The 23832-nt window shown below is 41.6% G+C and overlaps 1 protein-coding gene across 3 annotated transcripts in view; it reads right to left on the minus strand.

Annotated features, from left to right (window-relative positions):
- COL13A1 (collagen type XIII alpha 1 chain) overlaps positions 1–23832 on the minus strand; it is a 583842-nt gene that overhangs the window by 46731 nt on the left and 513279 nt on the right. For all 3 annotated transcript variants that reach the window (XM_085603477.1, XM_085603475.1, XM_085603476.1), the window contains one exon: positions 16248–16334. In XM_085603477.1, coding sequence (XP_085459603.1) covers positions 16248–16334 — 87 coding nt within the window. The remainder of the gene's footprint in view (positions 1–16247; positions 16335–23832) is intronic.

A 23832-nucleotide genomic window follows, 5' to 3' on the forward strand; every position in this document is an offset into this window, starting at 1 on the left:
CAAGGTCTGGATGACTTTACTCTGGTAGTGAACGGGAAAGAGCACCAACTTCTTTGTTATATTGTTTTCTGCTCAACAGGTGAGAGTAGGCACGGAGTAGTGAATAGGATAGGACAGTGGCCATGCATGTAGAATAAATAATTCTATAAGTTGAAGATATGTGTAGCAAACACTGGCATCCTAGGAGGAGATGGGCGCATGTGAATCAACAGCCCTACATGCAATCAACAGATGCTTGCAGGGTAAGTGACATAATCCACTCGTAGCATGTGTGGCTGTAAATAAACATGCTCTGCATCCATTGTAAAAAACAGAGCTCCCCTACGTGGTGGCGAGCCAGTGGGTGGTGCAGAGGTCTGAAACAGAGTTCTCCGGACAGTTTGATCAATTTAGCTGCATTTTAGTTGTGTGTGGTAGGTCCTCTGGCTTACTTTGGTATGTCAATGCCCTCTTGAGGTTAGTTAAAGTAACCAAATTCTAGGATTGCAGGAGCCAGATGACTAGGTTGAGGTGCCTGGGGACTGAGTGTCTGAACCTGTCTTCATTTTGTGTAAAAAACCGGGTCTGCTGGGAAGTTTCCCATGTGGCGCAATAGACATCTCTAGAGGGTTTGAAAACCTCTTTTGTCTGACCCACATAGGAGCCACAAGGATGATGGTGGGGGTTGTTTGCTGAAGTTTCCTCACCATGTATGGAAGAAGTGAGAGAAGAGGAAACGCAAATTTAAAGATCCCTGACCGGATCGTCCACAAAGCATTGCCCATGGGCATGAGGTGAGGCAAAGTTTGGGCATTTTGCGTTCTCGCATCTTGCGAAAAGGTATATGTCTTGGGTGCCCAACTAATGAAATTAAGGGAGTAGCACTTGCAGGTGGACTTCTCTATTGTGGACTTGTTGTTGCATTCTGCTGAGCAACCGTTGTCCACCTCAAGAAGATAAGATACTCCAACGGGGGTTGTACTTGGTGGTGCACTGCCCAATGCAAAATTTGTTGTAGAGCTGACAATTGAGGGTGTCTGCCACCTTGCTTTTGTATGTAAAACAAAACAACCATGTTGTCGGTCTGCACAAGGACCACCTTGCCATGAATGTCCTAGGCAAAATCTTTGAGAGCTAGGTGTATGACTAAAGGTTCCTGATAGTTGAGGTGGAGAGGTGGCCATAGACCCTGAGCTGTCATGTTGTTTAGATGTGCCCCCAACTGGGTCTGTGAAGAGTCTGCCCACAACAGATTGTTGCTATTCCACAAGTGCAGACAGCAATGGGTGTTGGCCCTTATCACTACAAGGTCTTCCCAGTGACCCTCCGCTTGTTGTCATTGATTGAAAAGACATTCTAGGAGCAGGCTCATATGGAGCCTTGCAATGCATCTAGCCATCTTACACAGGAGCCACATTACTGTCAAACTATGAGAGGATGGAGTGGCTGAAAAAGAGGCAGAAGCTGCTCGAATGCTGCCACCCTTTGATTGCTCAAGTGAGCTTTGCCCAAGACTGCATTTAGAGCAGGGCCCAGGAAGGGTTTGACCTGAAGTGGCTTGAGGTGTGACTTGGGGATGTTGACTCTAAACCTCAAGCTATGTACTTAGGAGATTGTGACTTGGGTGTGGGTTAGGGATTCTTCTCTGCTTGTGCTCTTGATCAGCCGGTTGTCTTAGTAGGAGAAGACATGAGTTCCTACCCTTTTGAGATGGTCGGCTACCATTACTAGGGAGAACCTTTAGGGCCCTGTTGACTCTGAAGGATAACACTTTGTATTGGTAGTGCTGACCACTTACCATGAAGCGTAGATATGAACGATGAGCCAGATGGTTTTGAGAGGTGAAAATATGAGTCCTTCAGGTCTAGTGTGGCTATGACGTTGCCTTGCTGCAGCAGGGGGATAACATCCTGTAGGGTGACCATGTGAAAACGTTCTGACACAATACATCTATTGAGAGGGCTAAGATCGAGATTTGGCCTGAGGGAGCTATCATTTTTGCGGATAAGGAAGTACAGAATGTAGAAGCTTTGCCCCAGTGTTGAGGATGCACTAGGACTGTGGCCCTTATAAGAAGGAGCGCCTGACTCTCCTCTTGACGTAGGGCAAGGTGTTCTGGGCTGAGGGTGCATGCGCAGGGTGGGTGTTTGGTGAGATTGAAATAAGCTTGAGACAGTAGCTGTGCTCTATAATGGTTACAACCCATCTCGTTTCAGCTTGGCAAGAAATCCTTGGAGTGTCCCCGACAGGTGTAGTGTGAGCATGTTCCCTTGGCGGGATTGCCTCTGCCTCAACCCTTTGAGCTGTTACCTCTGAAGGTGCCTGTGTGTAACCTGTACCATGGTATTGGTGGTAACCCTGTTACTGTCATTGATAGGACTGGGTTGGTTCTGGGGAAGTGGCCTTGGACTCACCCCTTGTATGTTACCTCTGAAAGAAGTCCCGACAGAAGAGACATGAAGGGTATCATGGCCTTAACGGTGTTGGTGTCCTTTATTATTTTTCAACTTCTCATCAACCCATGAGGCATAGGTCTTCCTTGTCAAAGGGCAGGTTGACATGATGTTATTGGACCAGCGGCTTGAAGCCTGAGCTCCAAGAAGTCAAATCCAATGATCTTGGGGCTGGGTTGGTGAGTTGGAAGGTCAGGTGACTCACCAAATTTCTCTTCATTGGTGCCGAGCAGGTCTGCCTTGCCAAAGATGTTCCAAGTCTTAGAGGATTAAAGGTACATTTTGTTGTGGGCTTACCACTTGTCCCTCTGCTGCCCAATAGCCTTTCTGCTCCTGAAAGCCTAGCAAGAGTCATAACGGGTCTTGACGTGTTTTGCAGAGAGACATAGGTTATAGACGGCGTGGAGGTAAGCCCAGGGGTACTTTGAGTGGCACTGAGGGCATATCTTGAAAGGCGTCTTTTCCATTAACTGTTGAACATTTTCATTCTCTGGCATCGGTAAGGAAAACCCAAGGCCCTGAAGGTCATGGCACTCAGCCCTTTGACAACAATGTCTTGGCCAGTCCAAGCAGGGAAGGGTGAAGAAATGGTAGACTAGTCAATAAGTCTTCTCAGCGACAGACAGGAACGGCAACAGTCAACATCGAAAATGTTTGCCCTCAACGTCTAGACCCAGAGACATATGGGGGCCCTTCCTTGATTGGCTACGAGCACGAAATGGAGATGATACACCTAGTGCCGTGGGCGGAGCTTCTGTATGTGATAATGTTATATTGGGCTAACTATTGTTTGGGTAAATATAATCTGTGTGCCATAGCCCGGTTGACCACATGTTGAGTAACAGATGTATAGTAACTGCCTGGTTTCCTATTGCTGCAACATGTGAGTGCCTCTTTCTATTCTGTGAGACACAGGGTGCTTGCCCGATGATGTGCCATCGTTTTTATTTGTTTATGCCCCGATATGTATAAGGCTGGGAACTCATGCCTCGTTGACGTCATGCGCAAAGAATGTTATACTGCGAATGTATTGGTTTAACTCATGCAACTGTATGTTTGTTTAACTTTATAAAATCAATAATAAAAAATAAAAATAAAAAAAAAAACATCGAAAATGTCCGTTCACTACCAGAGGAGGAGGTACTGATGCTGCGTGACTCAAAAGATTTCTTTGAAGAAGAACAAGTTGCAAAATCCAAGTGTATCTTCAACCACACATGCTACAAACATAATTTTCCTTAATGTACTCTACACCTTACTTAATTTAAATCAAATAACATTTAGTTGAATTATTACCTGACCATGATACTAATCATTTCCCTGTCCTTATTTAATTCATTTATGAAAAACGAATCCTAGCCTAGTCCTTATAGCAGCCCTGATCATAACTCTTAATCAGTTTAAATTATAGTATAAAGGAAAGTGAATGTATACATTTGCCTACCCTTAATTAATTTAACCCTTAATTAATTTAAAGGTATATTAAATTAAATACCTAACTGGAAAACCTTTTTATTTTGATAAATAATATTAAATTAGCCCTCATCCCTTGTATAAAGTATGTTATTCTACTTACCTATTAGATATTGTGGTATTTCTTTCTATTCATAATCTCTTTAGCAATCCATTTATGTAATGGCCTTCATGTAGTGACCCATCAGTGTTGTGCAGGTGATGTATTGGGGTATACTGTTCTTTCCTGGTAATTGCAAGGCTTGTTTATGCTACCAATACATTCAATTTCCTTTAGTCAAGATAATCCATTTGCAAAAGTTGAGAAAGAGAAGGAGCTAGACAGTAGGGCAAGGGCAGCTATTGAACTTCTTACAGACATTACTTCTAATTGATATATTTATTCAGTGTACCAATACACATGATTCAAAACTGCCGCTGCACTGTATACAATATTATCTGGGTAACTCACAGTCTACATTTTTAGAATTCATTGGCAGCCGCGGTGCGTCCATTGGGGCGTAGGGGCGTAGCCCCACCAGCCCTGTGGACCCGCGGCTGCCCTACGGTTAACTAATTAAAATAAATGTTTTACCATCATTTACTTACTTAGCGCAAATTATTCTGGCGGCGCCGGGCAGCACCCGACTTTATCGGGAGTGTGCAGGGGGGGGGGCGGGCTGGCTGGTGATGATTGACAGGTCTAGGTCTTTGAAAAAAACTTTTTTTCCCCCGCATGTATGCTTCGGGCAGCAACTTGCCCGAGCATGCGCACCCAGGCCGGCCCCATTAGCTAGTAGGGGGGGGGGTGCAGGACCTGCTGGCGGCAGCGCTGGCAGCAAAAGGGCGACAGGGCGAGCAGTCACTGTGCCCTCCAAGCCAATCCTGGCGCTGCATGCAGCGCCAGGATTGGACGGTCACCGCGCAGCACAGCAGGGGCAATCCATATTGGATGCCGAGCGTGGGTGGCTCAGCCGCCCTGCACAATGGCCAATCACTGTCTCTGACTTAATGTAGTCATGCAGTGATTGGCCATTTTGCGGCGCGCGGCGCTGCAGCAGTGTCGTAAGCGTGCGTCGGACGGTTCACTTCACTCCCGTCGCCTGAGCCTCGTGGTCGTGTGAATATATGGTGAGATTGAAAAACGGATGAAAAGTACCTGTTGCTGAATGTTCAGTAGTTAATTGGCAGCTTAAGGTGTAGATAGATGGTTCCCATCTGAAAATAACCATTCCCAGTTCATTAGGTATGGGTAGGTTGGAATCGGACTGTGGTTCCTGGTTTTGGTCACATGAGAAGTCAGGTGGGTGAGGAAGCAGTGCCGCTGAATGCTCGGTACCAGGGCTTGAACCAGGATCGAAATGTATATTTCTGAAATATGCAATACATCTATTTGATTCAAGCGTGGAACATTTGTGCAAGCTGATTTTGAGATTTAATCAGCTGTGTTGGCCTAGATGATGATGATGAGCTCAGATGATTCCACTTCCTTGTTTGGCGCTTTTCTCCGTATGTTACTTATTTTTTGCAGCTCTGTGACGGACTTCATTCAGCTTGGCCTTTCACCTCTGGCCTCATAATGCGGCGGGGTCAATCATGCTCATTTATTGCAATGTAGTCATGCACGCGGATGACTTGGTGATCCTCCCTACGGACCTGGGGAAGTATAATTGCAGTTTACAAACACATTTCCTTGCTGTCCTTTTGTTTCTATAATTCGAATGCGATCGGTAGCGCGGAGTCAAGAGACATCCGCACCGAGAGTGGTTTACCCGGAAGTGAAATATTTAAAACCAGTACTGACGAGCTGTTCAAAGCTCATTAGTTAGCAGTTTTCATGGATTAATAAATAAGGTCCCATACAGATACTCGAATTGAAACTTGGATGCAAAACATTTCAGAATACAGTTGATACTCGATGTCAATGCATACATGCCAACACTCCCGATTCAGAATCAGGCGTGAGACTACCGATTTGAAGGCTAGTCTCCCGCCTCCCGATTCCTGCAAGCAAAAACCCGATTCCTCGGGGTTTCAGCTGACAGGGCTTGGTAATGTGTAAAGTGCTAATTCTTCCAGCAATAGCCAGAATGGCGATGCAGGGGCTCTAGAAGGGGTGAAAAACCAACAAAGCCCCATTAACAACCGAATGGTCTTTTAAACACCTGTGAAGTACTGGGGGGGGGGGGGGGACGGCTGTGTGTGTGCCCGGAAGCTGTTTCAGCCCGGGCTGACGGGGGAGGGAGGGGGGGTGTATGCACTGACCGCAACCTGCCAGGCCAGTGCACAACTCTTGCATCCCCCTCTTTCTCTGCCTGCCATTGCGCTCCATGCTTCTGAAAGGTGATAAAAAAAACACGTGAATTTGCTTTTAAATGTCCGATCCTGCAGCAGCACACTTCCAAAGTCCATACATGACAGAAATCCGATTGAAGGCCCCATTCTCCCGATTATTTTTTTTTTACTTTTTAAATCTCCCACTTTGCTCTTCTTAAATGTTGGCATGTATTTGTCAATGTCACCTTTGTTATTCTACATTTATAAAGGCATTATGCAGGTAAGCGTTAGAAAGTAGACTGTGCAGCTGGAAACTCGAAAAGCCCCTATGACAAAGAAATAAACAAAATATAGCCTTAATGCTTGGCACCTAGGGGTGCCTTCCTGAGGGCTGTCGATCCTCTGAAGTTCACGAGATCTAGCCCTGGCGTGAGTATGGCTGCCAGAGTCATATTGTCTGTTGCAGTATTTCCCTAGTTCTTGTGGTGAATGGCTGCCTTGAATGATCTGAGCCTTGAGTTCTTCGTCAAACCTCAACGTGTTCTCTACCCTGCATACTTGAGCACAGACGGTGTCCCTTGAGTCTTTAGGGTTCTGCTTGGCTTGTCGCATAGTCAACTGTTCATAGCTGGTGTTAACCTGGGTAATGGATTGGCAGTCCCTGCTGGCAGAGCAGCTTTGCAATCATTGTCTAGTCTGGTGTTGGGCGGTGTGAGAAAAATGGTGTCCGCCCCCACCCCATCCAATAGGCCCCACCCCACCCACACCCCCCGTAGCGTAAGGGCTTGTCTGATAGTGGGGTCAGTCTCTGGCTGCGGAGAGATAGTTTTCGAATCTTGCTACCCATGCTTCCCATCCGGTCACCATTGACGAAGGAGCAGTCATAGGTAACTCATAGGGGAGAATACTATGTGACGATTGCACCACTCCCCTCCCTTAAAGTAAGAACCCCGTGGCTTGCTGGACACAAAAATAACCATACCTCTTCAGCACTGACGCGCCATTTGATCTTGGACGAGGCTGACAGACGTCAGTGTGCAGCATCTGTTAGTGTCTTCGGAGGAGCCATAATAGATTTTAATGTGCATATCTGGTGTATAGATTCTCGTTTAGAAGAGATGCTCCGTGCCCTCATCTCTGATGCTAAACGCAGCCATGCGAGAGGATAGCTTTTGTTTCCAGAGCTCCGGCTTCTGGGTGGTGGAGCGTGCTGTCCCCACCTGCCTGCACGCCTTGTCGCATCTCTCCATCCTTGGCAAGCGCTGGAAGGCACGAACTGAAAGGTGGGGTGAGGCCGTGCACAAGAAGACCGGATGGATACTGCAGTTGCAGCCCGCGTCCAGCAAAAGCTGCGCTTCATTTCTTAATTTGTAAAAAAAATAAGAAAAAGTTTAAAAAAAAGTTATTATGTCTTAGCACCCAAAGTATTTCTTAGGAGCCCCCTCCAGCTCTGCAGAGGGCCTGGGTCGTCAAATGTCAAGCGCCTAATCTCCATTCCTCATCGTGCCTCTTTCTTCGCCCAATCTGCCAACCTTGTTCTCCCTTTGTCACTGCCTTCCCACGTTTCTCTTCCTCCCGTTTCCGGCTTTCTCTCTCTTGCTCTGGATCAAAGTCTGATGAAAAATAAGTCCAGGAAATGTGCGTGGGGCCCGGTGCCTACAACCACAGCACAAACTAGGAACTGTGGCTCAGATTCTTAGAGCGATGAATACATTATAAAAAGCTGAAAGAAGAACTCCAGGCGATGGGAGTTTTAAGTGGTTAGCATTTTATGTGAAGCCCAATCAATCCACCAACATCTTTTTTGCCCTCTTAAATGCCTGTTTTCTGGCACTCAGAGTAGGAATCCGAATTTACAGAAATAATGGACGTGAAGTGAATGTGACTAGAGGCAAAGGAATGCATATTCGGGGAACAGGAGTGTAAAAGTCTTTCTTCCCTTCCCACAGAGGTGATTCAGGGCAGCCTATTTATCTTTGCTGAGGATTAGGCCGCTATAAAAACAAGCAATTGCAATGCAATAGGTCTCGCATTTGCAAGAGTTTGAGCTATTGACAATGCCTTTTTATGTGTTTTATGAGTAAATAAGCACTTTGTACTTGTAGTCCTTGCTTACGACAAGCAAGTCTGGCAGTAAACGAGGCGCAGTTACTGCCAGCCTTGGTTCTCATAAGCAACGACGAAAAGTAGAAAAGTGCGTGTTTACAACCACTTGCAAGTTTTTACAACACATACATAAAATACATGCCCGATCTGATGTCTCGGGTCTACTTCGCTATATAAAACAAATAGAAACATCAGTTGTTGGCCTATATATGTAGGAGCGTTGGCAGTCTGCCAGACTATGTTTGTGGTCCCACCGTACCAGTAGTGAACTAGCAGCAGGCGGCAGCGCAGAAGCTTAATGTGCCTGCTGCAAAGAACATATATACCTGATGCAGATCACAAAATGCATATGATGTAAATAGGTCAGTGAGGCACTGCTTTTGTCAGAGAGATCCTTTTGGTACTTGCAGTTTCTAAGTTAAAATCCTAACATACAACGGACTCTCAGAGAGCTAATAACTGTCATCTAAGAGCTGGATGCAAACTGCAAGGAAAAAATTGGAGCGTTATGTTTTTTCCCCACAGTCTTTGTTTCATTACCCTACTGTTTCAAAAATAAATTGTTATCTTTTCATTTTCAGCACCTGACAACCTGAAACATTACCGCATTTTGGGGCAATTTTCCAGCAAACAACAAGAGGACCCCAACCTCCTTTGCTGCTCTCTCACCCGACCCCGGCTACAACCCAGCAAACACCAGTGTTAAAGGTAAGGAAACTGATGCTATATATTTTTTTACATCGTAGTTAGAGCTATGTATGTGGTCACTCTCAAGGCCCTCAAGCAGTGTCTTTCAGTGCCTCCAGCAACCACTATGGCACAGAGAGGCAGGAGGCAGTACGGCTCTATTTTTAGTAGTCATTTGAGATGTATTAGGATAATGCACAAGATATATGTATAATGTATTTATACTGAAATTTCATATTATTGCACTGCACCTTATACGTTGTACTTTGATTATTGACAGGTTTCTTTAATATATATATATATATATATATATATATATATATATATATATATATATATATATATATATATATATATATATATATATATATATATATATATATATATATATATATTTTTTTTTTTTTAGCGATTTATAAAGCGCCTGGTGACCCAAGGGCATCCCCGCGCTATAGAGGTTTATGATCCAGTTGAGGGAAAGGAAGGGAGGAGGGACGATTAATTAGGGAATAGGTGTGTTTTCAACTTTTTGCGAAATGCCAAATAGTTGGGTTCAAGTCTGAGGGAGCGTGGTAGGGCGTTCCATCCAGTGGCTGCTTGGACAGAGAAGCGTCGTCCTCCTGTACGTGCCTTTTTACATCTGGGAACGCTGGCCAGGTGCTCATTCTCAGATCGTAAGGATCTGGGTGCTTTATAGGGAGTGATCATGCCGCTGAGGATCGCGGGACCAGATCCGTTGATCAGCTTATGTGACATGCACATGGCTTTGAACTGCACCCTTTGGCGCATATATATATATACCATATATATATACCATATATATATACCATATATATTGGTAAGGCCAGCAACACACCATCATGAATACAGTACAAGAGCTGATTACAAAGTCATTCCAGTCACGGCCACTTGAACAAAAACTACAGTTAAAACAATTGGGACCTCATCAGCCTGAAATAAACCTACAGCAAACTAACCAGGACAGAGGAAAAATGTCAAAACGTACATTCTCAAATGCCTGGTACACAAACGCTGATTGGCTTACAGGCTGCCCTATAAGAAATTCTCTGTTCTGCTTCCCCTGCTTGCTGTTTGGCGGTGACTTTTCTTGGACACGGCAAGGAATGGTCGACCTGAAGCACATCGCTGAAAAAATAAAGAAGCATGCGCTCACAAGAAATCATCTGGAAAACATGACAAGACTGGGAATGTTGGGGGAAGACGCACCAATTGAGCAGCAGATAAATGATGCGTATCGCAAATCCATTCAAAAACACAATGAAGCTGTTGATAAGAACAGACAAAATCTATCCAAGATCATTGATTGCATTCGTTTCTGTGGTGCTTTCGAACTGGCATTGCGAGGCCATGACGAATCAGAAACTTCCTCAAAACCTGGGATCTTCCGAGGCCTAGTGGATTTAATGTCAACCATAGACCAGGATTTGGAAAGACATTTAGCACATGCTACAGTCTTTAAGGGCACCTCTAATACAATACAAAATGAACTCCTTGACTGTATGCTCGAAATTATAAGAAGCCATATTGTGCAAGAGTTGCGAAACACAGACTTTGTGGCTATTCAGGCTGATGACACCACTGATGTGTCCACTCAAACACAGTCCGTGTTAGTGTTTCGGTACCTTGACAGTGACAGAAACGTTGTGGAAAGATTTTATGGCTTCACGCATTTAAGTGACTCTAGTGCAGCAACCATCACTGAAGCAATACTGTGTCAACTGGACTTAATTTTCCTGGACCTGCCTCAAAAACAAAAACTTATCGCACAAAGCTATGACGGTGCATCCGTAATGAGTGGGAGCCTTAGTGAAGTACAGAAGAGAATTCGAGATGTGTACCCTAATGCTCATTTTGTGCACTGTTACGCCCACCAACTCAATCTTATTATGCAACAGGCGGTATCAAAGATCAGAGAGACACGAATTTTCTTTCAGGATATCGGAGGCATAGCAGCATTCTTCACACGTTCCCCCAAAAGAACAGAAGCCCTTCATGAGATTGTGGACAAAAGCGTACCAAGGGGATCCTCAACTCGTTGGAACTTTCACATTCGTACAGTCAACTTAATCTTTGAACAGAGGGAGGGCCTTGAGAAATGTTTTGTCGCCATAGCATCCAGAGCAGACTTTGATCACACAAGTCAGAGTGAAGCCCATGGCTTTATTAGAACACTACAAGACAAAGAGTTTCAGTTCTTACTGTTTTTATTTCATGACATAATGATTCCTGTTGATGTGTTATACGATCAGTTGCAAAGAAAAGACCTAGATACTGTCTCTGTGAAAGCCAATACATCTGCATTTGTACAACAGATTATGAAAGTGAGAGATGGGGTTGAAGATTTAGAGAGCAAACTGCCGGAGCATTCTATTTTTGCAAACCGCAGACAAAACATCACCTCTCTGGTTCGAATTGGAAAGGAGATATGTGACATTGTAATTGTGCAAGCGAAAGAACGTTTTTCATTCACAAAACATTTGGTGAGTGCGACTTTACTGCAAAGTAAAGAGTTTGCACAATATGATGAATCCTTCCCTGAGCGTGCTCTGAATCAGGCTGTGGAAGCATATCCTATGCTCAAAAAAGAGCAGCTGAGAACTGAGTTAACTGTACTCTACGGAATGCCTGTGTACCGGAAGGCCACAAGCGCCTTGACTTTGCTGAGTTTAATTCATAAACTGCATATGGAAAACTCACTTACAGAGACAGTGACTTTACTAAAAATTGTGATTACGACTCCAATGACAACAGTAGAAGCTGAACGATGTTTTTCAGCCTTAAAGCGCATAAAGACATTCCTCAGGAACACCATGCTAGAGGAAAGACTAAATGCTTTGGCGATGCTATCTGTAGAGAGCAAGCTAGTCCAAAAGATACCGGACTTTAACATGAAAGTAATTGACAAGTTTGCTACACTGAAAGACAGACGTGCGGATTTCATTTACAAAAAGTGAATGCTGCTACTTGTTTGAATACAAAAAATTCTGATTGAGGTAAGAAATGCATTGTTATCTCTGTTTTTAAAAGTTTTGTAGTGTTTGTTCTATTTGGAGACTACACAGATTTGCTCACCTTTGTTCACTGGCCGGACCTGTCTCCCGCAGGGTGAACGATTCGTTGCTTGTGTTGCCTATCAAACCTTTCCCCTTGGCAAATTGCGAAAACCTTTATACCATTTATATTTGGCGTACTTGCGTGGACCTATGTGAAGTGTGTGTACAAAGTTCAGCTCAACCAGAATCACGGTAACAGCGCATTGCGCTGCCTCTTTTATATTCAGTATATTGTAAGACTGTTTTTCTTCCCCCGCCTTTCCTTGTTTTGTTTCCCTGTTTTCCCCTTGCTTGCCATTCGTTACTCTAGAGTCTAATATTCAGTATGTTGTAAGACTGTTTTTCTTCCCCCGCCTTTCCTTGTTTTGTTTCCCTGTTTTCCCCTTGCGTGCCATTCGTTACTCTAGAGTCTAATAGAGTCGGAAGGCCATAGGGGAAGACTGTGGACTTTTCTTCAAGTTCCTGACGCTCCTGCGGAACGAGCCTGGCAACCATTACACTGCTGTGCAACTTCTTCTACTCTTAGAGCTGAGATTTCCATGAGTCTTATAGTCTGAATTCAGCACCTGAGCATAATAGGACAGAATGTATGAAGCTCTGTGGTAATACTGAATAAGCAGCTACCTATGTTATGCCATCTATTAATGTAATAACTGCACTTTCACAATTGCTTTATTAACCTTCCTGCTTTCTCAAATTTGCTTGAAAATGCACGATTTTTCTTCTTTTTTTTCAAAATTTTCATGGGGGGGGGGGTAACCCCCCCAAACCCCCCTTTTGGGGTTCTGGCTCGATCACTGCGCTCGCTCGCTACGGTGCTGTATGCTAATTCGTTTGCGCCCCACCACTTTAAAATCTCACCCACCGGCCCTGTTCATTGGTAGTGCCAAATGATATTTTTCAGGCTTTGCAAGCAAAACTTATGAGAATGTTGTATGTCTGATTCACCTGTTTCTCTGGGAACATGGAACCCTTTTAGGGCTACTGATCTTCTTTTTATCTGGTTGAAGGCTTCTAAAACTGTGCTATGTAGTTAAGATGATAAACTATGTACAGCAGAACTGCTGCATTAAGAAATATTTGTTTTTTGCCGTAGGCATACCTCCAACTGCAATCTTCCCTAGGTGTGTGGCCACACCAATAACACCTTTATCATTTAGCATGAACCTTGAGAAGATAATGTCCATGAATTTAAATAATGTAGAAAAGTTACATGGGATGATGTTACTGGTATCACCTACATTTAGGTTACAGGGTATAAACATGGGTATTTTACTACTGACTTTCTTTCATTTACATGAGCTGACTGTCAGACGTACACTTCATTGAAATTTTTTTACGAATATCCGTGGATGTGGCACATTTACAGCACAGGGAGAGGAATTGATATTAGACAATATTACACCAGGGTGGGACTGTGTCTGGGTACAAGAAGATGTTGGAAACTGGAGAAAGAAAACTTTATGCATCACTTTTATTATCTTCAAATCTGCCTTATAGTTAGAAAAATTCATCAAAGACATGCAATCTATCATGTAAAGAATAGATTTTTCTGACTTACAAAAATACCGTAGAGTTCTGATTAAGAATTGTACAAATACAAGTACAAATGAAGGAGCATTTTAAGAAAAATACGCAAATACGTGCACACCAATATAAATGCATGATAATCTGCTCCCGGAAATTGTGATTTCTTTTCCCAACTTTCCCATTGGTATGTGACTGATTGAACAGAAAAAGTTAGGAGAGTGGGGATTTGTTTGTGTAGAAGGGTACAAAAGGAAACAATTTAGTTTAGGAATTAGAGAGATATAAAGATCTTAGGACAGAAATCTATTGTTTTAGATGGCTCTGCTGGAAGAGTGTAGATATTTTTGTAGCAAGGAACCAATTATTAGGAACACAAGTGCATTCATTTAAGAAATTCTCCATTTGGAAACAGTTAGTGTGAAAACACAACAGACTACTTCATGCACATGTACAGGTTCAAAAAAGGAGGTGAAAGGAGACCATGGACGGCAGACAGAAAAAGGCTTCAACTATTTGTAGTCATCTTTACCACCATTACATAAAAATGTGAGCAAATGAACTATTTAACACACAAGGGACTAATAAACACAATTATGTAACTATTATATTTGTCAGCTCAGAGGTGGCTAACATTTAAAAGGAAGCAGTTTGTTGAGCATGCATCATGGCATTGTGCTTAATGTGGCTCACAAGTAGCTGAAAGTAAGATGTAGGTTATATAATGAACTAGACAAGTGAAATATATTTATTTTCTTGACTGGAAAGGGTTTTCCTGAGGTTAACGGAAGAGAAAAATCAATTCTTTAACTTGCACCTATTTATGTCCACTGCATAAAATTAAGTGCTTTCCAATAGGATGTAAACAGAAATGGAAACTTGATGTGCAGATGCTGCTGTCACACCACTAGATATGGTGTTAATGTATTTATTTAACACATGCCACATCTTACAGGAATAAATTCTGTCTTTGTCAATTTATTTTAGTTCATCATCCTAAAAGTTGCTTTAAAGCATTAGGCTTGATTAGAGGCTACTGAGAATCTATTAAGCATTATTAATACCTTGAGAACATCATGTGTTTGCCAATTTACAACACAGCCGATAAGTCTCAGTTGCTTGGATTCTTAATGGTATGGAGTTTCGCAGTAAAGTGTGGCCAATACCATAGATTGATTTGTGTGTAATACCTAGTGCTGTGTATTAAGAGGAAGGGTCTAGAAAAGGGGCCAGATAAAGATCACTGAAGGGGTTTACTTTATACATGTTATTCCAGATGCTGTTGGGCAAATGTGTAATTACAGTAGTATTTGTCTTAGAAACATATTTCTATTTGGCATCAGGTGTTCTTGATAACATGAAAGTGCTAAAAGAAGCATGGTATTTTATCTTGTTTTAATGGAGGTGGTGAATATCAGGAACTGATAAAAATACTTCTCAAAATAAACTGATTTTAGGGTAGCAAGACAATAGGAGCTTGTGTGAAGGAATACAGCGAGGAGACAAAGAATGATTTATTGGTTTCAACTGAAGTAGAGGTAAAATTGTGATGTAAGAAAATGCAAGCTGAACAGTGCAGGAAAAAGCATGCAGGAAAAAGGGAAGGTAAAGCCATACCAATGGGCAAGGGGCATCCAGCCCGTCCAGCCCTGGTACCCCTGGATCACCCTTCTCGCCTTTAAAACCTCGAAGGCCCTGTTCATAAAATCAACTAACCATGATTATTATAGCAGATACAAACCAACATGGCTGGGGATGTAAAGTCCTTTGCTGGTTCTGTCACAAGACACCAATATTTCTGTGTACATTCTTGGGACAAGTTAAGATGTAATGTCTTAAGCTTTATTCAGAATTTTCAAAATGTTTTATTTTGAATTTGCCTCTTTCTAGTGAAAATCACACTTTAGTTTGTGAACATGATTCTGATACAAGACAATAATTCACAAATCAATGCTGTTAACTGGGACAGAATTCAAGGTGTGCATGTCCTAATTATGTGAAAAAAAGCTTCAAAGAAACACATTTCTGGGAATTCATAGTTTTTTTCATAATTACAATTTTAACTGCAGGCTAATGTATATTTTTCTGCTTGGATGAGAATGGAGTTTCCTTTGTTTAGGTTTCAAGAATCACAACATCTCATATAGGTGCAATGTAATTACTATGGGTTATGCTTTGAACGTCCTATTGCAGCATTTATACTACATTTTCTACCTACTAAAAGAACTGTCACACAGTGAGGTGCCTTATGACATTACCAAATAGGGAAATGCATACAATTATATATCTTTAACAAATGAGAAGATGAAGAAAGAAAGAAGGTTTCCTTGACTTTAAAATGTTATATTGAAATTAGTTTGAAAGCAGTAATGCTTTGATTCACAATCAAATTCAATAGCACAATTTAAGGCCCCTACAGTTTTATATATCATATAAGGGCTACAATACAATTATAGGATATATATACAAATATATTATGAATTATGTATAATGTAAGGATTATAATATAAACAATGTAGGAACCATACAGCCTTATTCTGATGGGATTTTAATATAAGTAATATAAGAACCATAAAGTGTTATGTTCATGACTAGTAATCTTATAAAAGGAGTACATGATCAATGCAATGCTTCCTTCTTTCTTCTTATTTTCAAATCATACAATAGTAAACATTTAAAAAGAAAAACATACCAATGGACATGGTGCATCTAATCCAGGCGCTCCTTGGTCTCCCTTATCCCCTTTAGGCCCTCTAGAGCCTTTCTTCCCCCTTTCCCCCTGCAAATAATAATTCAATTCAAAAAAAGAAATACACAGAAAACTTAGGAATATCCATTTAAAATAAATAGCAGAAATAACAAAAAATACAGCCACAGAGGCTGCTGTTCACCATAATCTGCAATAATTTATAGAAACAATTTATTTGTTCAAGTTAATGGGTTTTAACAGTCTTTGTTGCCAACTAATTAACAAATGGCCAAGCAAAAGGACTTTGGTTTTCAGTTTAATAGTTCTATTCTTTTTTTAAACACTGTGTAACGAATAGTGCTTTAATTTATAAATAAACCTCTTTTGGATTAAAGTATAGGTGAAGAGCACTATATCAAAGACAGGAGTCTTGGAACATGATTTGATTTAGAATGCTAAAGAGTGTTAAAAATAAGCACTATTTGCAATGACTGGAATAATGACCTGATGCCCAAAGCATATCCTACTTTTATGGGAATCCTAGGAGCACTCATAGATATCTACGGTAGCCCGATTTCCAGGAGTACTCTAATTAGCAAATTTACCTTATGCAGATTTTGCACTAGGTGTAAAATGTACTTGAGAAAATCAGGTAGAATTGTGCATATGTACAACAAAACCTTATTTTACTCCACAGAGAAAGTATTTTCCCCTGCTGATACAATTCTTCACCTATGACTGCCACTAAATATTGGGGGTTTCCCCTCCCTTTGAAAGAGTGTACATTTGTTTGTTTTCGCATAGTGGGAAACTATTTTACCTAATCTCAAATGTACGACAGTGAGATACCTTGTCCTTTAGGTTGAAAACCGCTATCACTAGTATACTTTAGGATTACTAAGATTCCAGAAATATGACTTCTTTGAATCAGCATGTAAAAATCATGATGGATTCTACTGATTGGCAGATGTGTTTGGGGCTACATGTTCTAAAATCTATAATTCATTTACAAACTAATTCACTCATTTGTGGTACGGGTTCTGTGTTCCCATTGAGTCCTGTGCTTCATTTGGCCTGTAAATACAAGCAGCAACTATTCCTGGACAGCATTATGACTTGGACTAAATTGTCATTGCGCTGTATGGCTTGGCAGTAGAATAAATGTGACTTAGTTAACATATGACTACAGACCCTCAAATGACCAGTGCATAAACAGCTGAATATGACATGTAGTCATTGGCTAACTAGACTTAAAAACTGATGTGTTGTTTGTTTATAGGATCTACACAACAAATGGACCTGTTTTCCAAATGAGTAGGTGGTCCAGGGGAATAAAAGGAAAACGGGGTTTTCAAACTTTGCATCCTCCCGACCTAAATGTCAAGAATACCAAAGGTAAACTTAATTTTTCTAGAAGAATAGTGAATGGGCCTGTCTAGAAGAATAGTGAATGGCCCCCCTGTGAATGTGGGAAGTGTTTATAGGGCGAGTATTTAGTGAAACCAGGATCTGGAAAGCATAAAAATCCCTAAGCCCTAAACCACAGGTATTTCTATTTATTGAGGTTGAGCCAGAGAGATGATTACAACGCATAGTGATGCATGCTACTACCTATTATCCATGCATCTGAATGGGTCAGCATGTTTTCTAACAGCCCTAGAAAAGGTCCTTGGCTTTCTTCAGGATCCCGGTCCTCACTTTCCTGATTTTCTGCGATAGTGGTATTCATACATCCATCAGCACATATCCACTCTACACCTATAAGTATAGTCCTACTGGATAATATTCACTGACTTTGCAATATTTTGTTGGTCATGTAGGATGTGTAAAACTTAAGACACAAATCATAAATATAATGAGACAATTCATAGAATTAGAGACATACAAGGAGAGCAATAATAATAAACTCAAATGAAAAAATGAAAGGTAGTTAATTTCATTCCATGCTGTTGTGGACTAGTTGTGTAATTGGTTGTCACACGTGATCGGTACACACTTCAAACCATTGTAAATCCGTGAATCTGAAAATTCATGCTGTATTCATTCATTTGTGTTGTAGGCTGTCTTACCCGAACTTAAAGAGGAGTTCAAGGGGGAAAACCCTTGTAGTCACACTTTATAAATAAATGAACATATTTTGGGTAGTGTATTAGGTATAATTAATGCATTGGAAATCAAGTCTATAGCAGCTGGTATGGCTGCGTGCCAGAAGGGGGCCCTGGGGATCTCTTATTATCGGACATTGAGGATTGTGCCCTATATGTAAATGAGCGAACCACCTTTATACTGGAATGGGGACAAAAATCTTGCATAGCTGGAAAGCGGCTGAGATTAGCCCCATTACAAGAAGGGCCCAAGGGATTCCGCCTTAACTATAGACCAATCAGCCTTATTGAAGTAATACAGAAGGTCTTCTGTAGACAGATCTTGTTCCAGCTTAACGATTGGATAGAGTATGAGAGATCCCTGTCTTATCTGCCAGCTGAGTTTAGAAACCAGATAAGTACCATCGACCAGGTCCTTAGGTTCATAGCTATCACTGGAAGACAGTCATAATTAAAAAATCCCATCTATACCAAGTATTTGTTGACCTCAAATTGGCATTTGACCTGGTCCCCCCCTGTAAATTATGGGAGATCCTGAAGGACAACAAGATGCCTCTTGACCTCTTGGACATCCGCCTACATAAAGACACCTATTCACAAGTCCGATGGGGTGCCAGGGGTGAAGTAGCAGAATGGATAGAAGTACACAAAGGTGTGCGACAGGAGTGCACTCTCACCCTAACACTGTTCTCCTTATATCTAAAGGACATGGTTGCCTACCTGGAGGACAGCGAGAACTACTCTCCCAGGGTGGAAGGCAGAAAGATCTCTTTACTCCTATTCATAGACAATACTTTACTGATCTCCAAAGCCCTGGCTGGCCTTCAAACGGTTATTGACAGATTTGTGACACTCTGTGATGACCGAGGGCTGGTCATCAATCCCTCAAAAACAATATTTATGACCATCTACCCCCATAGGTCTTTTAGAGGCTCCATTATGCTCGAGGGGAACCGCCTAAATAGGGTATCCAAGTTTAATTTCCTAGGACTTATTCTAACCAAGAATATGTCCTGGTCTCCCTAGGTTAAAATAAGTGCCCTGAATTTAAGTCACCAGCTGCTGTGATCCTACGACTTTACAATTTTTGAAAATCAGGCGTATATTACCCACCTAGACACTATGCAGGGCTAAGGCAGAGGGAAGCACAATGTATGGGGCAGCAATCCGGGGCCCCACAAGCATGGCCGAGCTGAGTGTGACAGAGAGCAACGTGCTTAGAGCCTTAGTTAGACTCCCCAAAAGCACTCCCTTGCTACCACTACTACGGGACATGGGTCTCGTGCCTCTGGCCCATAAGGCTCAGTTAAGGCCCCTGCTATATTGGCGCAGATTAAAGCATACCCCAGCCCTTGATGGCTATTACCATGCTTTTAAAGAAATAGTTGCACTGGACAAATTCCGCAAACTCATATGGATATGCTATGTGAAAGACACACTGACTGACCTTAGCCTTGGTGAGTCTGATAATTCCCCACAGCTCACTGGGGAATCACTCACAGAAGCATTTTGGCATTAGAGGTGGGAACAGGACATAAGGAAAGTGAACCATGACTCACTCACTGATGCCTTTCCCAATATCAAACTCCATACTTAATTCAAGTCTTTTCTTGACAACCTGCTCACACTTGGTGCCAGGCAGTTATATCTCAAGTTCTGACATAGCACTCTGCCTCTTTTGTCCTGTTGCTCCAAATGGAAATACACTTTCAACAAAAATGCTGTGTGCCCGGTATATCTGTGGGCAGAGGAATCCTTGCCACACTTCATCTTTTTCTGTCCTGGCTATACCCGACCCAGGAAAAGCTGTCCCTTCTCGAGCTGCAGGCAGCTGAGGTGCAGACAGCATCTCCGATGCTTAGGCATTTACGCACAGAAACAAGAGACCGTTGTCTGTGCTGTTGCCAAACACCTACATTGGAGATGGTCCATTAGAGCAGAGGCATTGGGATAGTGCACAGTGGAGACTGGCAATAGTGGGGCCCTTTTCTGACCTATCATCTTCCTCTTAATGCTGTTGCACATGTTATCTCATTAGGAGCTCTGGACATGCTCTGCCTATATTTTATAATACGTGGGCTGTGCGCCTTTGGGTTCTTACTGTGGCTCTTATACCTTTTAATACATGTTATCTACTAACTGTTTTTTTACGCAACTGTAATCTCATTTTTAGTCTGACCTTTACATATATTTGACCACTATGTGTATTTATGTATGCTGTGTTGTACTGTTTTATGTGCTTTATGGTTGTTCAAACTGAATAAAGTAAAAGATTGATTGATTGATAATTAATGCATGCTTTCAATCGGTCAGCAAAGGAAGTCTTCTGACCCCTCCCCAGAGGGTGCCCCATACACTTGCTTTGCCAAAGGTGTTTCCATCTGTTTTACCTATGCATCAATGCGGACCCTCTCGATGTTAGTAGTTTGCCTGCAGGATCCGCTTAAAAGGCATCTTACTATTCACCAAACTGGGAGTGCCTGCGTCACGTGACGAGACAAGGCACGTACTGATGTCATTACTGAGTGGGGCAGATGGAAAATGTGCATGAGTGCCCCACTCATATCCAGTTTGTTCGTATGTCAGTCAAGCAAGCTTATTCCTATTATCGGGATCGAGTGGTCTTCTCATTTTATGATTTTGTTTTAAAGTTCATTGTCTGAGTTTATATTTTGCCATAGGAGCTAAATTAACATAACACTTTAGCAAGGTGCTTCTCTGTTTTTTCCCCCTATAATTGTAAAGCAAGTGCTCACAAAAAGGAATGATTTTTAGAAAAGGCGAGGAGTTTCCTAAATGTAATTGCCGGAAGGGGCGTCCTGCTTATATAGTCAGATATTTTATGGTAAACTATGTATACTTTTATGTTTTTTCAACAGGGTCCCAATAAAGTATTTTCATTTTCCAAAATAGTGATACATTACGAAATTCGTACTGTCGTCTACCGAACTGTATAAGCTCTATTGGACTAATGGAATTCATCTTGTCATCACCTGTAGCCAAGGTGTATCATAGTTTAGGCCAGGGTTCTCCAAATTCTGTCCTGGAGGACCAGATCCATACCATATTTTTAAGATAACTACATTTATCTAAATGAGGATATGCTAAAAATATGGCATGGATCCGGCCCTCCAGGACCGACTTTGAAAAAACCCTGGTTTAGGCTTTCAAGTGATGGCCTGACTGATAACATATCTTGCCTACAGGTGATGTTCATTAGAACGTTTTATGTGACATGACATTTGGCACAATAGAACTTATGGAGTTTGGTAGAGAGCAGTAAGTATCACTGTGTTGGAAAAAAAAAAGACTTTATGGGGACCGGATGTATTTTTTACATATACATAACATAGTTTACCTTGAAATATTTGACTATATAAGCAGGAAGCACCTTCCCAGCCCTTGCATTTAGGATATTCCTCGCCTTTTCCCAAAATTATCCCTTTCTGTAAGTACTTGTTTAACAATTTTATATTACAAATTAACTACTCCCTCACGATATAAGGAATATGCTTGCTTGACTAATGTATGAACAACATTATACGAATGATGAGCTCCTACTACATTTTCCTTCTGCCCGCTCCGTAATGACATCAGTCTGTGCCTTGAGTAATGTCAAATGATGCGGGCAGTCCCAATTTGGTGAGCGGTATGATGCCTTTTAAGTGGTCTCCTCCAGCCAAACTACTAGAGGGTCTGCCTTGATGCATAGGTGAAATCGAGGGAAAAATCTTTAATGAAGTAAGTGTACGGGGGACCCCCTGAGGAGGCAGGAGACTTCCTTTGCTGGCTGATCGAAAGTAGGCATTAATTATACCCAATAGACTATCTGATATATGAGTGTGGTTACAAGGGTTTGCCCTTTAACTCCTCCATGAGGACCTCACTAGTTTAAGTTTGGGTAAGACAATCTACAACATGAATGAATACACCTTATCGAATTTGCAGTGGTTTGCAGTGTGTACCTATCGCGTGGTGACAAACAATTTCGCAAATAGTTCACAACAACATAGTTCTGTGTTTTTGGCTGATTTTATTATTATTTCTCTTCTTTTGTGTCTCTAATGCTATGTATTAATTTGTTATGTTTATGATTTGTATCTTATGTTTTACACATCCTACAGGACCAACAAAATAAAGCAGACTCCGCAAATTACATCCAGCAGGACTGTACTTATAGGAATAGTGTGGACGCTTGAATACCACTATAGTAGAATATTAGGGAAGTGAGGATCTAGGTCCTGAACAAAGCCAGGGACCCTTTCTAGGGCCATTAAAAAGGCAGAAACATGTCGACCCATTCAGATCTAGGGATAGTAGCCAGTTCAATGCACCACTATATGTATTAATCACTTTTCTGCCCCACCCTTAAAAATTGATGTACTTCAGGTTTAGGGATTAGGAATTTTTATGCTTTCAAAATACCCACCCTAAAAGCACTATTCCCAATCACAGTGGGCCCATTCATCATTCTTTGAGTCTGGTTATGTTTGCCTTTGGGGTTCTTGATGTTTCTTTATAATAGTCATGTTCAGTGCATGATAAAAAAGATAACGTGGCCCCCTTGGAAATAGCTTACAAATGTTTAAAGCTTTTCTGTCCAAATTTGTCCTGGTGCGGAGACCAGGACATCTACTAGCATCCTGGTGTTCGTGCTTGTCTGTGGGGTGTTAAATGCAAAGGTGTAACACTCTACAGACTAGAGAATATTTGAATATTTTCGTGGAGGCGCACAGAGAGCCCAAGAATATGTAGGAAATACGTGAAAGTTGTTGAGACAATGCAAGTCAAAACAAACCAAAAACCTTTTTCAAATAACAGAGAGATGTACTTGCTCACTTACATATCTATAAAAACAGAGATTACATGGGCCCACACAATGATCCAATTAGCATGGAAATGTTGTATTGGGTTGATATGTGTGAGTGGCCCTAATGAGAAGAAAAAAAGACATCCCAAGTTAGGCTCATGTTCTTGAAAAATGTTGTTGCTTTGAATTATGTGTCAGCTGTCTGTTCGAAAATACTTATTAACTAAATGGTATTACTGTAGTAGATAAGGTAAATATGAAGAATAGATGTGTAATTGTACTGATATATATAATACTTGAATCTAAAATGATGATGCTCCAATAAAGTGTTGTAATGCATTGAAAACACATTTCAAAATTATCAAATTACAGGAAATGCTTTCGAAATTGATCATTGAAGTTGGACATGCTAGAGCCAATATATAAGAACCATGACTAAGGCCTAGTTTTGGAGTAAAACACATTGGCTTCAAGCATATATATTTGCTACTCAATAGTAATCAATATGACTTGTTAACTCAAGCTGGGTTCACAGTACTTGTTCTGGTCATCAGCAAAGGCTGTCACAGGGTCCGTGCATGGGAAATATCTAAATGTTGTTAATCTGGGCCTTCATGTTTATTCAGCAGATGAGCTTATTTAATTTTTTATTCAATATTCATATGTAATATTT

This window comes from Triturus cristatus, chromosome 1_2, assembly GCF_964204655.1.
Source record: "Triturus cristatus chromosome 1_2, aTriCri1.1, whole genome shotgun sequence".
Taxonomy (NCBI): domain Eukaryota; kingdom Metazoa; phylum Chordata; class Amphibia; order Caudata; family Salamandridae; genus Triturus; species Triturus cristatus.